We start from the raw sequence: 16,424 nt of genomic DNA, 5'->3' as shown, positions 1-16,424 counted from the left end.
TCCCATGGACAGAGGAGCCTGGCAGGCTACAGTCTATGGGCTCGCAGAGTCAGACACAACTGAGCGACTAAGCATCCACCTTGAGGAACTGTTTTGCCAAGTGCCACACATACAGAGCGTACTATTTTCTGAGAACAGCAAGCATTTGGAAAAGCAAAATGATCATCTACCCTGTAATCCCAGTCTTTAACAAACAAACAAACCACGATTATAGCAACCCAGGAAATTAAGATTTGCAAAATATTCTAAATGGCAAGCAAAACAAAACTCTCTTAGGTTGTAACTGAGGAAGCAACCTCATGGTGGGCTTCAGGGGCCCAAGAGGACGGATTCGCTTGTGAAATAAAAACCAGGCGTGTTCTCGATGAACATGGCTGGAGTCCAGTGTCTCCCCTGACTTGCATTTTGATGTACGGACATCACAGCCAACTCTGCATCGGCCACAGGCATGCTGCTCGATAGAAGGAGCCGGGATGCTTGAGAATCGATAACCCGCAGTCTCTCATCAGCAGTTTTGTGCATTTGGCACTCACCACACAGCAACCTGTACACAGCAGCATCCAGCCACTGCAAGAGGCTCACTGACTCATGACTAGCAGACCGACTGAGCAATTTGGTTCTAAGGAGAACATTCATAATTAACCACTTCCTTCCTTTTCTGTAAATCTGAATACCAAACAGGCTTTAGACACGTCTGTCTTCTGAACAAGATGCTTGTCTTAAGTCTTACCTCAGCAGCCTGGGTCTCTTGATGCAGCAACGTAAGACCGGTCAAGTCCTCTAAGAAGGAATGTGAAGAATTGAACACCTTCGCCAGGAAGTTAAATCCTTCTCGTTCATACTGATCGAGAACCTGTAAAGACATTTATGAGTGAAAGTGTTAAGTCACTCAGTCATGTCCGACTCTTTTTACCCCATGGACTACAGCCCTCCAGGCTCCTCTGTCCATGGAATCCTCCAAGCAAGAATACTGGAGTGAGTAGCCATTCCCTTCTCCAGGAGATCTTCCTGACCCAGGGACTGAACCGGGGTCTCCTACCTTGCATGTGGATTCTTTACTGTCTGAGCCACCATGGAAGTATATTAGATATATATTAAGGAGGAGGTAGGATTTAAATGCATATGAAAAGATTTTTACTTCTAATGATCACCTGTCCAAAAATGGAACTAAAACAAGAATTAAAAATTAAATATGGGAAAAATCAATCTGTCAGGCAAAAACCTGTGAGGGTTTAATATTTATCATTTTCCCTTTCTTAGAAAGAATGACAATACCATCTTCCAATTTAGATGACAGTATTTATCAGACAAAATAAGTTACATGTAAATTCACTAAAAATTCTAGAAGAGTAGAGGTTGCTGATTCTAAAGTTCACTTTTTAGGAGAAAAGTAATAGGCAATTATTTCCTTGTGTATTGACAGATGAATGGATAAAGAAATCGTGGTACGTATATACCATGGAATACTAGCCATAAAAAGGTATGAATTTGAGTCAGTTGAAACTGGGTGGATGAACCTAGAGGTTGTTATACAGAGTGAAGTAAGTGACAAAGAGAGAAACAAATACTGTATATTAACACATATCCATGAAATCTAGGAAAATGGTACTGATGACTCTATTTGCAGGGCAGGAAGGATGGACTCATGGACACAGCAGGGGAAGGGGACAGTGAGACAAATTGAGAGTGTAGCACTGAATTATATCCACTATCACGTGTAACAGAGATGGCCAGTGGGAAGCTGCTGCGCGACACAGAAAGGTTAGCCACGCTCTGTGATGGCCCAGAGGGGTGGGATGAGGCTGCTGTTGAGATGGAGGCTCAAGAGACGGGCGGCACGTGTATATTCATAGCTGATTCACGCTGCTGCATGGCAGAAACACAACACTGTAAAGCAATTATCCTCCAATTAAAATAAATTAATAAAAGAACAAACAAGCAAAATTATAGGCAAGAGAAGAGCCAAGAAAAAAGTATTTTAAGGATAAAGGGAAACGAAGGGACAAAAGGTGGGAAATGAGACCCACCAGTTAGTCAAATCCATTAAAAATGATTTTTTTTATGTAAAAATGAATTTCACCAGGCATATCACAAAAAAGCTGCCCAAACAGCCAATAAACTTATGAAAAGTTGCTCAACATTACAAGTGACAACTAAAAACTGCAATGAACCAATGAACGACTGCTTTGTGCCCACCAGAGGGGCTCAGATGAGCAAGACAGAAAACAGCAAGCGCTCACAAGGATGCGGAACAACCACTATTCTCACGGGAAGACAAAATAAGATGACCGCCTTAGGCGTTTAATATTTATATGCCCTGTGATCAAGAGATTCTTAAAGAAGGCTGAGTGCCGAGAATCAGTGCTTTTGAACTGCAGTGTTGGAGAAGACTCTTGAGAGTCTCTTGGCCGGCAAGATCAAACCAGCCCATCCTAAAGGAAATCAGTCCTGAATATTCATTGGTAGGACTGATGCTGAAGCTGAAGCTCCAATACTCTGGCCACCTGATGCGAAGAGCTGACTCATTTGAAAAGACCCCGATGCTGGGAAAGATTGAAGGCAGAGGATGAGATGGTTGGATGGCAACACTGATTTAATGGACATGAGTTTGAGCAAGCTCTGGGAGATGGTGAAGGACAGGGAAGCCTGGTGTGTCCATGGGGTTGCAAAGACTTGGACATGACTGAGCAACTGAACAACACCAACCAACAAAAAAATGTGCACAGAAGTGCATCAGACGACCTGAACCAAAGTGCCCACAGCAGCGCCATTCACGACAGCCCCAGCAAGGAAAGACTCCAGTGTCCATCAACAGTAGACTCAATTAACAAACTGTGGCTTATTCATGCAATGGACTCACACAGAGACATGCAAATGTACGACAACTGCAAGCAGCAATACAGATGATTCTCACAAACAACGTGAAACAAAAGAAGGGAGAAGCAGTGTACACTACAGGATTATAACGACATAAAGTTTCTTTAAAAAAATGAACCTGTGCTGTTAGAAGTCAGGAGTGTAGGGATGCAGTCAGGGACTGGAATTGGAATAGGGCACAGGGGAGGGTCTGAGGTGCTGGTAACTTTTTCTCTTTTATCTGGGTTCTGGTTACAAAGATACACCTGGTAAAAACTATCAAGCACTCTTTCATATATACATTGTCCTTTGATCAAAAGATCAAAAGAGGGACTTCCCTGGTGACATAGTAGATAAAAACCTGCCTGCCAGTGCAGGGGACAAGGTTTGATCCCTGGTCCAAGAAGGCTCCACATGACACAGAGCAGCTCAGCCTGTGGACCACAGCTGTGAACCTGCGCGCCCCGACTGCCAAGCCCTTGCGCCCTAGAGCCTCTGCAACAAGAGCAGCCAGCACAGCGAGAACCCCCGTTCGCTGCAACCAGTGAAAGCTCACACAAAGCCACAAAGACCCAGTGCAGCCAAAAGCAAAAAATATCAAAAGATAGGAGACCGGTTGTCTTTTGAGGAGAACAATATAAGAACATGACTGCTTAGAAGTGATTACCACACTGAGGAATTCAACGATTACAGAAACTGTGAATTACAGAAGGTGAAGGAATTCATAGGGCCTGGACTCCATCTCAGGCCTGTTCATGCTGACCATGCTCGGCCACCGTTCCAATGGACTCTGAACTCTGTGTTTAGTGCCTATGAAAACAAACAGCAACAGAAGGATAAGACCGCCTCCAGACAGGGGAACCTTGAAGATCGTATCTAGGTTACTCATCGCCTAAGAGAAAACATACACTCATCACCCCTTCCTCCAGACAGGCCATAAATTTTTCTGTATCAGTCGGAGTGTAACCTTGGGTTTATTGATTATTGGCTAACTGTTTGACTGAGCACATGAGCACATAGCATGTGAATGATGGGGTTATTGGGATTGTGTATTTTCCTTGGTTTATGTAAGTCTCAAGGAATTTGGAGTGGTGGGTTCAGACACGTACACATGGGGTATCAAAGATTTTCAGAAATGCTGGTTGGGGTCCTTGGCTAAGAGGAGACTCTGCCTTGGGCCCGCCGGTGTAATAAACTGCACTCCACTGTCTGCACTGTCCTTCTAAGTGAGTGTTTCCCGGAACATGTGGCTACAACAAAGGTACATAGTGAACCAGAATGCCTTGGAAATTCTCTCAAAACTCAGAGTAAATAAAGAGACAACTGCTTCAAATACACAGCAGACACTGATGATACATCCCAGAAATCAACACATAAACGGAAAGGTTGGAAAAGCAATGACACAAAATAAAGAAGAATTTTTTTTTTAATGTCTCCATGCAGAAATGAAAATGTAGAAGTCCCTCAATCCAGCAATTCCACTTCAAAGACTTTTCAAAGAATTTTTGCTGTTGTTGAGGCTTGTGATCCCCTCCCCGCTTCCAATATTCTTTAGTACTGAGAGGGTAACAGGCAGGAAGGCCAGGGGTCTCCAAATGGAGGAAACAGGCTGCAAGTGTCAGACATTTTTTCTCTCTCTGTTGAGCGGCAGGAGGAAACAAACTACTAGTGTTATATTTTTCCCCTTCTCTATGCAAATTTAAAGCGAGGTCTCTTTTAAAATTCTGTGTTGCCATGATGACACCTGGCTCCACCTGAACTTAACTTTTCTCAAACCTCGAGCTAATCGATATATTTTTCTTATGGAAATGTTTGTCTTAAGCTATGTTAACAAACTATGTATTTACCCTAGACTCTGTCTTCAAGTAGGTTGCAAACCAGCATGCAAACAAACCAGTATGTTTTATTCATGTAAATGTTCTCTTAAGCTATGTTAACGAGAATGTATTTACTTGGAAACCTACCTTTCTTCAAGATTCTTGTCAATCATTTTATGGCTGGGGACAACTCACCTTGTGCCAATGTTATCTCAAAATGCATGTTGTGGGTGAGGGGCCTGGTGCCATTCTCTGAGTTTTGAGACATTTCCTTTCTCTAATTAGCAGACTGTAGTAGCTATATAACATGCTGCTAAAGACTAGCAGAGGGGCACTCTTTCTGCCCCCTTCTGATGTCTATGTCAGAAGCTTTCTCTATCTCTTTCATACTTTCAGTTAAAACGTTATTACACAAAAGCTCTGAGCAGTCAAGCCTCGTCACTGGCCCTGGACTGAATTCTCCTCTGGAGCCCAAGTATCCCGGCATTTTTCGTGGTTCAGCAACAACCTTTCAATATTCAGCTATTTTTTCTTTTATAAGGTGAATATTTTAAAGAAAATCTGATGATGAGCATGTTGACTCTTCAGTGGCATGCCCACCCCATCCCCACTTAAATCCTGCTTGTTGTTGGTCAGTCGCTCAGTCTTGTCCGACTCTTTTCGGCCCCATGGACTGTAGCCTGCCAGCCTTCTCTGTGCATGAGATTTCCCAACCAAGAATACTAGAGTGGGTTGCCATTTCCCTCTCTAATATTTTGCTTGCATGGGCACAAAGACTGATGCGCAAGGATACTCACAAAACACCATTTGCAACAACAAAAGATTCGAAATAACCACCCCTTTAAAGGTGCTGACTAATTAAACTGCAGTATATTTACGGTCAAAGACATAATCAGGGTGCATTAAAAGAATGAGGCATTTCTACGGTACTGATATAAACTGACTTCCAAGACAGAGACATATTAAAAAGCAATATCCAGACCGTGAATCTAGTACTGATGCTTTTAAAATAAAGGGGGAGGAGAGGAAGCAAGGGAAATGCACATAGGCAGGGGCTTGTTTTCGCATATATACCCCTGGAAGGACAGACACACACACACACACATGCCTGACAACAAGCAGTTGCTGTTGTATATTCTTTTACACTACCTGAGTGTTTTTAGACCATGTGCACATATTATCTATTCATATAGTATCATAATCTCAAATTATTTTTATTTATTTTTTCCTTTGGTGCCAGAGAAAGGTCTTAAAAGAAAAGGATGAAGAACTCTAACGTCCTAATGAGGAAGCTGGAGCTGGAGGGGAGCAGTGGCTCCTCGTGGGCACAGGAAGTGTGTAGGTAGGGACCAGGGAAGTGGCTGCAGTGCTAAGTTAAGGAGAATAAGGAGCTGGGTGCTGGGGAGCTCTAGGGTCTGGACAGTAAAGTCCAGTGAGGGCCAGTCAGCTCTGGGGTCAGGCGGTGAGGTCATCTGCTGCCAGAGAAGGGGACGTGGTGGGCCATGGAGCTGGAGGAGGGTAGTGATGGTCTGGGACAGCGGGGCGAAGAATGGGAGAGGGGCAGGTGGTTAGTGGTGCACAAAAGTGCTGACAACCTAAAACCCCCATTCAAGACAAAAATCATGAGTTTGGTGAGAAAGATATTTAACAAACCATCAAAGCTTGGGGACTGGACAGAAAGGGTCAAATAATTTGAGGCGCTAGTGAGTAATTAAAAGACAGTTGCTTCTTGGAAGGAAAGCTATGACAAAACTAGATAGCATATTAAAAAGCAGAGACATCACTTTGCCGACAAAAGTTTGTATAGTCAAAGCTGTAGTTTTTCCAGTAGTCATGTACAGATGTGAGAGTTGAACCTAAAGAAGGCTGAGTACTGAAGAATTGATACTTTTGAAGTGTGGTGCTTGAGAAGACTCTTGAGAGTCTCTTGGACAAGAAGGAGATCAAACCAGTCAATCCTACAGGAAATCAACCCTGAAAATTCATTGGAAGGACTGATGCTGAAGCTGAAGCTCCAATACTTTGGCCACCTGATGCGAAGAGCCGACTTATTAAAAAACTCCCTGAAACTGGCAAAAATTGAGGGCAGGAGGAGAAGGGGGTGACAGAGGCTGAGATGGATGGATGGCTGCTGCTGTTGCTAAGTCGCTTCAGTCGTGTCCGACTCTGTGCGACCCCATAGACGGCAGCCCACCAGGCTCCCCCGTCCCTGGGATTCTCCAGGCAAAAACACTGGAGTGGGTTGCCATTTCCTTCTCCAATGCATGAAAGTGAAAAGTGAAAGTGAAGTCGCTCAGTCGTGCCCGACTCTTAGCGACCCCATGGACTGCAGCCTACGAGACTCCTCCATGGGATTTTCAAGGCAAGAATACTGGAGTGGGGTGTCATTGCAACACTGATTTAATGGAGATGAGTTTGAGCCAACTCTGGGAAATGGTGAAGGACAAGGAAGCCTGGTTTGCTGCAGTCCATGGGGTCGCAAAGAGTTGGACACGACTGAACAACAGAAGTGAGTAGTCATGAAGGGGCCTGAGGTTTTTGAGCACAGACCTGCAGGCGGGAGGCACAGACCTGCAGGTGGGAGGTACAGAGAAGTGGAATCCTGGAGAGCTGGAGGAGCAGGGGGGACTCTTATATGCCAAGGCATCAACAAAGTACAGTCTTTGGCCGATTAGCCACAGTAAATTAATTGGACAACCCAGTGCCTGGATAAAAAAGCATTTAATAACTGAATTCCTCAGTAATTACGAGATTCTTTACAAACCAGAATGTTATCTCAGGAAAAATGTGCATAGAAATTAGGTGACCCTTTTCAAAATGCCAAGAGCTCTGTGTTTAGTGATCATCCCATTTCTTTTAAAGAGAGATGACAGTAATATTGCTATTTTTCAATTGACATCTAGTTCATTTATAATGTTGTTAGTTTCAGATGTACCGCAGCGAGAGTGGTTCATATATATGAATTCTTCTTCAGATTCTTTTTGCTTATAGGTTATTATAGAATAGTGAGTGGAATTCCCTGTGCTATGTACAACAGGTCCTTGCTGGTCATCTGTTTTATATATAGTGGCTTGTGTATAGTTAATCTCAAGCTTCTAATTTATCTACAGCCCCGTTACCATAATCATAAGTTCTCTCTGTTAATCTTAAGTTTCCTCTGTGTGTGTAAGTCTGTTTTGCAAATAAGTTCATTTGTATCTTTTTTGTTTTAGATTCCACATATACGCAATATCATATGATATTTGTCTTCCTCTGTCTCCCTTCACTTAGTATGATAATGTCTAGGCCCATCCAGTGATCACTTATTTCTGAGTGAACTATTCAATGCATTAAATAGCTTCTTTCTGCCAGGTTTCCAGTAAGGCAAAAAAAAAAAAAAAGACACGGGAATGAAAAATGGACAAAAGCTTTGATTAAAAAAAAAAAAATTGGAGTAACTCCAGAGATGACTCTTTGTTGGACCTTAATTAAACCTGGAGATTTCAAGCTTGTGTTTCCACAGATAATTTTGTAGTGCTACAAATCTGGACGAAGTGGAAAAAACGAATGGTCAGGGCAGAATGAGTGAAGGCCTTCCCCATAATCAGGATGTACAGAAAGTTTGATGCTGAAACATTATTAATAGCTCTGGCTTGAAAAATATGTGGAAAAACTTAACCCTCCAGGGGCATATTTAATCATGCAAGAGTTTTCCAGTATTCCCTTTATGTGCTGGGAAGTTAATCTGTGTTACGAGTATAAGCAGCTTATAAAATGTAGGAGGATTTTTTTCCTCCTCCACAAACAGCTCAACCTTAAAGGAGAAAAAAATGTGTTTTAAATTATCAAAAAAAAAAAGAAAAGAAAAAACTATCACAATGAATTTGAGCACTGCAACAACCTGTCATAAAACATAAAACATATAATACCTCTTAAGTAAATTATATAATATGTGGTCTTATACACATTACATTTTGGAAGGTTATAAGTATTCTAAAGATACTAGGACAGTTTGCTAAGTAGAGAAATAATAACTCCTTTAAAGATATGGATCCTTTCCTGATGGACACAATTTTCCTTACTTAACTATGGCAACCCACCCCCGTATTCTTGCTGGGAACTCTCATGGACAGAGGAGCCTGATGCGCTACAATCAGTGGGGTCACCAAGAGTCAGCCACAAATGAACAACAGTAAGGCTATGCCACTCTCCATGGCACGCTGACTTGCCATGGGCATTGAAGGAAACGCTCTGCTTTACTGTCTCGGTAATCTGGCGCTGATCACTTTTAAATATCAACGAGATGCTCGGTAACTTTGTTTCTATTTCTGTATATGTCCGTGACATAAACCAGATAATGGATAAGAAAACAGCTTCCTATGGAAATGCAGCTATCATCTTAACTAAATCAGTTGCTGTTAACTTCCTCTGTTTAGACACAGGCTTTACAACGTCAAAATTTTAAAAAGGAGGACAGTCCTGAGTTCAAGATACATAACAGCAGGGGCTGATTCATGGGTGGAAGAGTGGGAGGCACAAACGACTCAGTACAAGACAGGTTACAAGGACATATAGTGCAACGTGGGAGATAGCCAATATTTTGCAATAATTGCAAATAGAGTATAACCTTTCAAAAATATATAAAATGTTTTTTAAAGTGAGTCTGAAAAGATATAAATGAGATTGTAAAGTTAACTAGTTCTTTCCCGTAAACTGATCTAATTTCATAATGTAAATAAAAATATAAACAAAGTTTAGAAAACATACCAGTATGTCAAAAACTATAGCATTAATCAGGATAATACCTGGCATGTCAAAAACACAGTACAGATAACTCTCTTGTTCTTTCCCTAATGTCATTGTATAGTGTCCATTTTTCTTAGGTATCCAAATCTAAAACGGGTACAATGGTAATTTAGAGGATATGGGAGATTTTAAATCAAAATGTTGAATAGCTTTCAAGTTTCAAGAATGGAATAAGAGTTCCGGAAACTTTGGGGATTTTAACTGAATTTCTTACAGTGCAACACACAACTATACTAAAAAAAAAAAGCCACATAATATTGTATCTTGGTGTTGTCACATACCAAACTCAGAAATCTACTGAGGTTAATTGAGCAGAAGGAAAGAGACTGAAAATTGGGAGACAACATGCAATGGGCAGTGATTTGCCAACCGTGGGCAAAACTTCGTCTTTCTGAGTCTGTCTGCTCATTGCTACCACGGGTTTGTCTGTTGCTTAGTTGCGAAGTCGTGTCCGACTCTTTGCAATCCCATGGACTGTGGTCCACCAGGCTCCTCTGTCCATGGGAAGAATACCGGCGTGGGTTGCCATTTCCTCCTCCAGGGGATCTTCCTGACTCAGCGACTGAACCTGCGTCTCCTACACTGGCAGGAGGGTTCTTACCACTGAACCACTGGGGAAAACCTACAGTGGGGATAAAACTCCAAGCCTATCTGTCCACTTAGATCAAAAAAAAAAAAAAAGATTTTATGACTCCAATCACTGACTAAGAATGGTTTACGAAGGACAATAAAAACGCTATTCCTTTATTACCTTTTCTGCACTTATTCTCATGATATAATTATTATCACCTAACAGGGTGTGATACACACAGCAAATACATGACCAAATGACACACAGTGACATTGAGAAAATATCCGAGTAAGGATCTCTGAAAATACTCTCTTCCATAAACGAGGCGTATTTATTTAAGAAAAGCAGCTGTAAAAATAAGGTTTGTGGCATTTTAACTTGACCAATTCCCACCCCTTTTCCCCTTCTAGCTTGACTATAGCCTTGAAAACCAACACCATCACAGTGAAAACTAGGCTGGTAGCCAGCAGAGGAGGCACATCGGTGCTCTGAAGGAGCTGTGACCCCATGTTCAGAAAATTGCCACCTGTTTGTAAGGAAGACCCCACTCACTTGCTGTCTTTATTTGGCTTGACTCAGAAATCACTGTATGTGAAAGCCTTTTTCCAGGTACCAGTTGTTGAAAAGTATCAGGAGCAACTGTTTAACACTGATCTGCTGAGGTGGTAAGCGACAGTTAAAGCAACGGTAAGCTGACCAAAAAGCTTAAAAGGAAAATGTGGTGAATCCCACAGTCTTAGGTATCTAGAAGACAGCACGGGAGCATAGAGCGAGGTGCATGCCCTAAGTCTCACATGCGCTCAGGAAAGATCTGGGAAGGCCTAAGCTCTCACCTCGAGCTGATTCTCACCTCGAGCTGGTCAGGAGGATCTGGGCAGGTAGGAGACGAACAGTAAGGCAGAGTCCCTAACTGCCCAGGCGAGCACTGAAGACACGCCCCACCACACACAGAGCCCCCAACAAAGAGTGGAGGGCTTACTGGTTCTGTTAGGGGAAGCACACTGATTGAAACCGCCCACCCTGGCCAGGCACCATCATAACCATTTGCATGAGTTGTTTTAGGACAGGAGATCCTGATAAGGAATACGGAACTAATAAGCCACCAACCCGAAGAGTTTAGGAAAGGTCGAAAGGAGACACCACGTGTCTGTCCACTTCCCAGAATCCCTCTTGCTAGCATCCATTTTGGCAGAGTGACGCATGCACCACCAGGAGAGACTCTGAATTAGAATGATTGGCCAAAGACCACCCGGAAACTAATCCCATCACCATAAAACCCGAGACTGCGAGCCACGCGGCAGAGCAGTTCTCCTGGGTTCCCTTACCCTACTGCTCTCCACCCAGGTGCCCTTTCCCAATAAAATCTCTTGCTTTGTCAGCACATGTGTCTCCTTGGACAATTCATTTCCCAGTGTTAGAAAAGAGCCCAGTTTCAGGCCCTGGAAGGGGTCCACCTTCCTGCAACAGTTCCAGGCATTTCAGGAGATCTCTGTCCAGTCATTAAATGGCCACTAAGTTAACTGGGCATAAAGGGCCACACAGGACAAAGACTACAGACCTAACGAGATTAGCTTAGAGGAGTCACTGAAGAACAGACAGCAGGAGCAGCAAGGAATGGCAACAAACCTTAGAGAAGGAAGAAAATCCAGTTCCCAGAACTTCTGCACTAGATTGTTGAAGATGTCCAGCTCTCAACAGAAAATCACCAGTTATGCAGAGAAACAGGAAAGTATGTCCCCCACACAAAACAAAAAGGAAATCAGTCTACAGAAACTGTCCCTGAGGACCCTACTAGACAAAGACTTGAAAACAGCTATTTTAAGTATGTTCAAATAACTAAAAAAAATCATGTATAAGTAACTAAAGGAAAGTATGAGAAGGCTACCTCACCAAAATACAGAATACCAATAAAGGGAAATCAGAAACAGCAACAACAACAACAACACCCAAGAGACATTCTGGAATTGAAAAACACAACTGAAAAATTCATGACTCTCAACAGCAGATTTGGGTTAGCTGAAGAAAGAATTACTGAACATGAAGATAGGTCAATTGAGACTATCCAGTTTCAAAACTCTTTCAAAAAACTGCAGAGGAAGGAACACTTCTAAACTCATTCCATGGACCCACCATCACCCTGATACCAAAGCCAGACAACAACACAGAAAAAGAAAATTATAGGCAAATATTACTGATGAACATAGATGCAAAAATCATCAACAAAATTCTAGCAAACAGAATTCAACAACACATTAAAAATTTCAAACACCGTGATCAGCTGGGTTTATTCCAGGGATGCAAGGATTCTTCCATATACACAAAGCAATCAATGTGACATACCATATTAACAAACTGAAAGATAAAAACCATATGATAATCTCAAGAGATGCAGAAAAAGCCTTTGACAAAATTCAGCACCGACTTATGATTAAAATTCTTCAAAAAATAGGCACAGAAGGAACCTACCTCAACACAGTTAAATCCATTTATGGTAAGCCCATAGCAAATTGTATTTTCAGTGGTGAAAAACTGAAAGCATTCCCTGTAAGATCAGGAACAAGACAAGGGTGCCCACTCTCACCAATATTATTCAACATAGTTTTGGAAGTCCTAACTATGGCAATCAGAGAAGAAAAAGAAATAAAAGCAATCCAGATTGGAAAAAAAAGAAATAAAGCTCTTACTGTTTGCAGATGACATGATACCATACACAGAAAACCCTAGAGATACTATCAGAAAATTACTAGAGCTAATCAGTGAATTTAGCAAAGTTGTGGGAAACAAAATCAATACACAGAAATCACTTGCATTCCTATATACGAACAATGGAAACTCAGAAAGAGAAACTAAGGAATTAATCCCATTCACCACTGCAACAAAAAGAATAAAATATCCAGGAATAAACCTACCTAAGGAGACAAAATAAGTGTATACAGAAAATTATAAGGCACTGATGAAAGAAATCAAAGACAACATAAACAGATGGAGGGATATTCCATGTTCCTGGGTTAGAAGAATCAATATTGTGAAAATGACTATACTACGAAACGCAATCTACAGATTCAATGCAATTCCTATCAAACTACCAATGGCATTTTTCACAGAACTAGAACATAAAATTTCACAATTCATATGGAAACACAAAATTCCCTGGACAGCCAAAGCAGTCTTGAAAAGGATGAATGGAAGTGGAGGAATCACCTTTCCTGACTTCAGATTATACTACAAAGCTACAATCATTAAGCCTCTATAGTACTGGCACAAAAACAGAAACATAGACCAATGGAACAAGATAGAGAGCCCAGAAATAAACCCATGCACCTATGGGTACCTTATTTTTGACAAAGGAGGCAAGACTATACAATATAAAAGAGGCTAAGATAGCCTCTTCAGTGAGTGCTGCTGGGAAAACTGGACAGCTACATGGAAAAGAATGAAATTAGAACACTTCCTAACACCATACACAAAGATAAACTCAAAATGGATTAAAGACCTAAATGTAGGACAGAAACTATAAAACTCATAGAGGAAAACATAGAATACTCGATGACATAAAGCAAGATTCTCTATGAACCACCTCCTAGAGTAAGGGAAATAAAAACAAAAATAAACAAGTGAGACCTAATTAAACTTAAAAGCTTTTGCACAGCAAAGGAAACTATAAACAAGGTGAAAAGATAATCCTCAGAATGGGAGAAAATAATAGCAAATGAAACAACTGACAAAGGATTAATTTCCAAAACATACAAGCAGCTCATACAATTCAATACCAGAAAAACAAACAACCCAATCAAAAAGTGGGGAAAAGACCTAAACAGACATTTTTCCAAAGAAGACATACAGATGGCTAATAAACACATGAAAAGATGCTCAACATTGCTTATTATTAGAGAAATGCAAATCAAAACTACAATGAGATATCACCTCACACTGGTCAGAATGGCCATCATCAAAAAGTCTACAAACAATATATGATGAAGAGGGTATGGAGAAAAGGGAACCCTCTTGCACTGTTGGTGGGAATGTAAATTGATACAGCCACAATGGAAGACGGTATGGAGATTCCTTAAAAAACTAGAAATAAAACCACCACATGACCCAGCAATCCCACTCCCAGGCATATACCCTGAGAAAATAAAAACTGAAAAAGACACATGAACCCCACTGTTCACAAAAGCTAGAACATGGAAAGGAAAGGAAAGTTGCTCAGTCGTGTCTGACTCTTTTCAACCCCATGGACTGTAGCCTACCAGGCTCCTCTGTCCATGGGATTTTCCAGGCAATAGTACTGGAGTGGATTGCCATTTCCTTCTCCAGTGGATCTTCCCGACCCAGGTCTCCCACATTGTAGAACATGGAAGCAACTTAGATGTCCATTGACTGATGAATGGGGAAAGAAGCTGTGGTACATATATACAATGGAATATTACTCAGCCATGAAAAGGAACACATTTGTGTCAGGTCTAATGAGATGGATGAACCTAGAACCTATTATACACAGTGAAGTAAGTCAGAAGGAGAAAGATAAATATCGTATACTAACACACATATGGTAAGTCAGTGGGTAAAGAATCTGCCTGCAATGCAGGAGATCTGGGTTCCATCCCTGGGTTGGGAAGATCCCTTGGAGGAGGGTATGACAACTCACTCCAGTGTCTTGCCTGGAGCATCCTCAAGGAGAGAGGAGCCTGGTGGGCTATAGTCCATGGGGTTGCAAAGAGTCAGACACAACTGAGCAACTAAGCACACACAGCAACTCATATATACGGAATCTGGGAAACATGGTACTGATGAATTTATCTGCAGGGAAGCAACGGAGAAACTGACATGGAGAACAGACTTATGGACACTGGGGGTGGGGGTGGCATGCAAGGAGAGGGTGAGATGTACGGAAAGTGTAACATGGAAACTTACATCACCATATGTAAAATACACAGCCAATGGAAGTCTCTGTATGGCTCAGGAAACTCAAACGGGCTCTGTATCAACCTAGAGGAGTGGGATGGGAAGGGAGATGGGAGGGAGATTTAAGAAGGAGGGGATATATGTATACCTATGGCTGATTCACATTGATGTTTGACAGAAAACAACAAAATTCTGTAAAGCAATTATCCTTCTATTAAAAAATAAATTAAAAAAATTAAAAGTGATGGAGAAATTAACACACTCCAAGGTAAAGAGAAAACAGACAGTTAATCACTAGAAAACCTGCCCTATCAGAAAAACTAAGGGGAATTCTTCTGACTGAAATGAAAGGATACTGGACAGTAACTCAAATCTACATGAAGAAAACATTACAGGGAAAAGTAACTGTATAGATAAATACAGAAGACTAAATATATTTCTGTTGCAATTTTTTTCCTATGTGATTTAAAATACAAATGCATAATGCAATAATTATAAGTCTATGTTGTCGTGAAATATACAAAGATGTAATTTGTGTGACAGCAAGCACAAAGGAAGGAAAGAGAAACAGATATATACAGGAGCAAAGTTTTGGATACTAATGAAATTAAGTTGATGTTAAACAAAATTACATTGGTATAAATTAAGATTTTAATTGTGATTTTCAGGACAGCCATTGAGAAAATAACTGAAAAAATTTATTATAAAAGAAAACACAAGGCATGAAATACAAGAAAAGTAATGTGGCATGTCCGAAAATATCTAGTTAACACGGAAGAAGGAGGTAATAGAGAAACACAGAAAGAAAGACGTAAGACACATAGAAAACAAGCAGCAATACTGCCAATGTAATTCCTGTCTTATCGGTAATTACATTAAATGTAAATGAATTAAACACTTCAACTAAAAGGCAGACATAGCAAGATGCATAAAAAAGCATATCCAACTAAATGTTGTCTACTTGAGATGCATTTTAGATTCAAAGACACAAATAAGCGGAAAGTAAAAGAAGAGAAAAAGGCATTCCATGCACTTTCAATAATGCAAGAGAAGTATTACTAAGTTCTAGAGACCTAACGGCATGGTAATGATAGTGAACAACAGTATATTGTTTACTCGAGGTCTGCTAATAGGATAGATTTGATATTAAACTTCTCATACACGCACACACATACACACACAATAACTGCGCTCGTTGGAGGTGATGGATATGTATTAGCTTGACTGTGGAGATAATTTCACAATACATACATATTTCAAGACATTAATTTGTATACCTTAAACACATATAATTTTATATGTCAATGATATCTCAATAAAGTTGTTGCGTTTTGCTTTTGGGGCCATGCAGTGTGGCTTGTGGGATCCTAGTTCCTCCAACCAGGGACTGAACCCTGGCCCCAGGTGCTTTCAGTGAAAGCACCATCTTAACTAATGGACCATCAGGGAATTTCCTAAAGTTACTTTTTTAAAAAAGATATCGCATGCAA

At 41.0% G+C, this 16,424-nt stretch overlaps 1 protein-coding gene across 2 annotated transcripts in view; it reads right to left on the bottom strand.

The window, feature by feature from the left end:
- The window catches only part of ATG7 (autophagy related 7), a 241,062-nt gene that overhangs the window by 118,497 nt on the left and 106,141 nt on the right, over nucleotides 1–16,424 (bottom strand). For both annotated transcript variants that reach the window (XM_068982053.1, XM_068982054.1), the window contains exon 17: nucleotides 731–853. In XM_068982053.1, coding sequence (XP_068838154.1) covers nucleotides 731–853 — 123 coding nt within the window. The remainder of the gene's footprint in view (nucleotides 1–730; nucleotides 854–16,424) is intronic.

This window comes from Capricornis sumatraensis, chromosome 10, assembly GCF_032405125.1.
Source record: "Capricornis sumatraensis isolate serow.1 chromosome 10, serow.2, whole genome shotgun sequence".
NCBI classification, from domain to species: Eukaryota; Metazoa; Chordata; class Mammalia; order Artiodactyla; family Bovidae; genus Capricornis; species Capricornis sumatraensis.
This window is presented reverse-complemented; position numbering and strand designations above follow the sequence as displayed.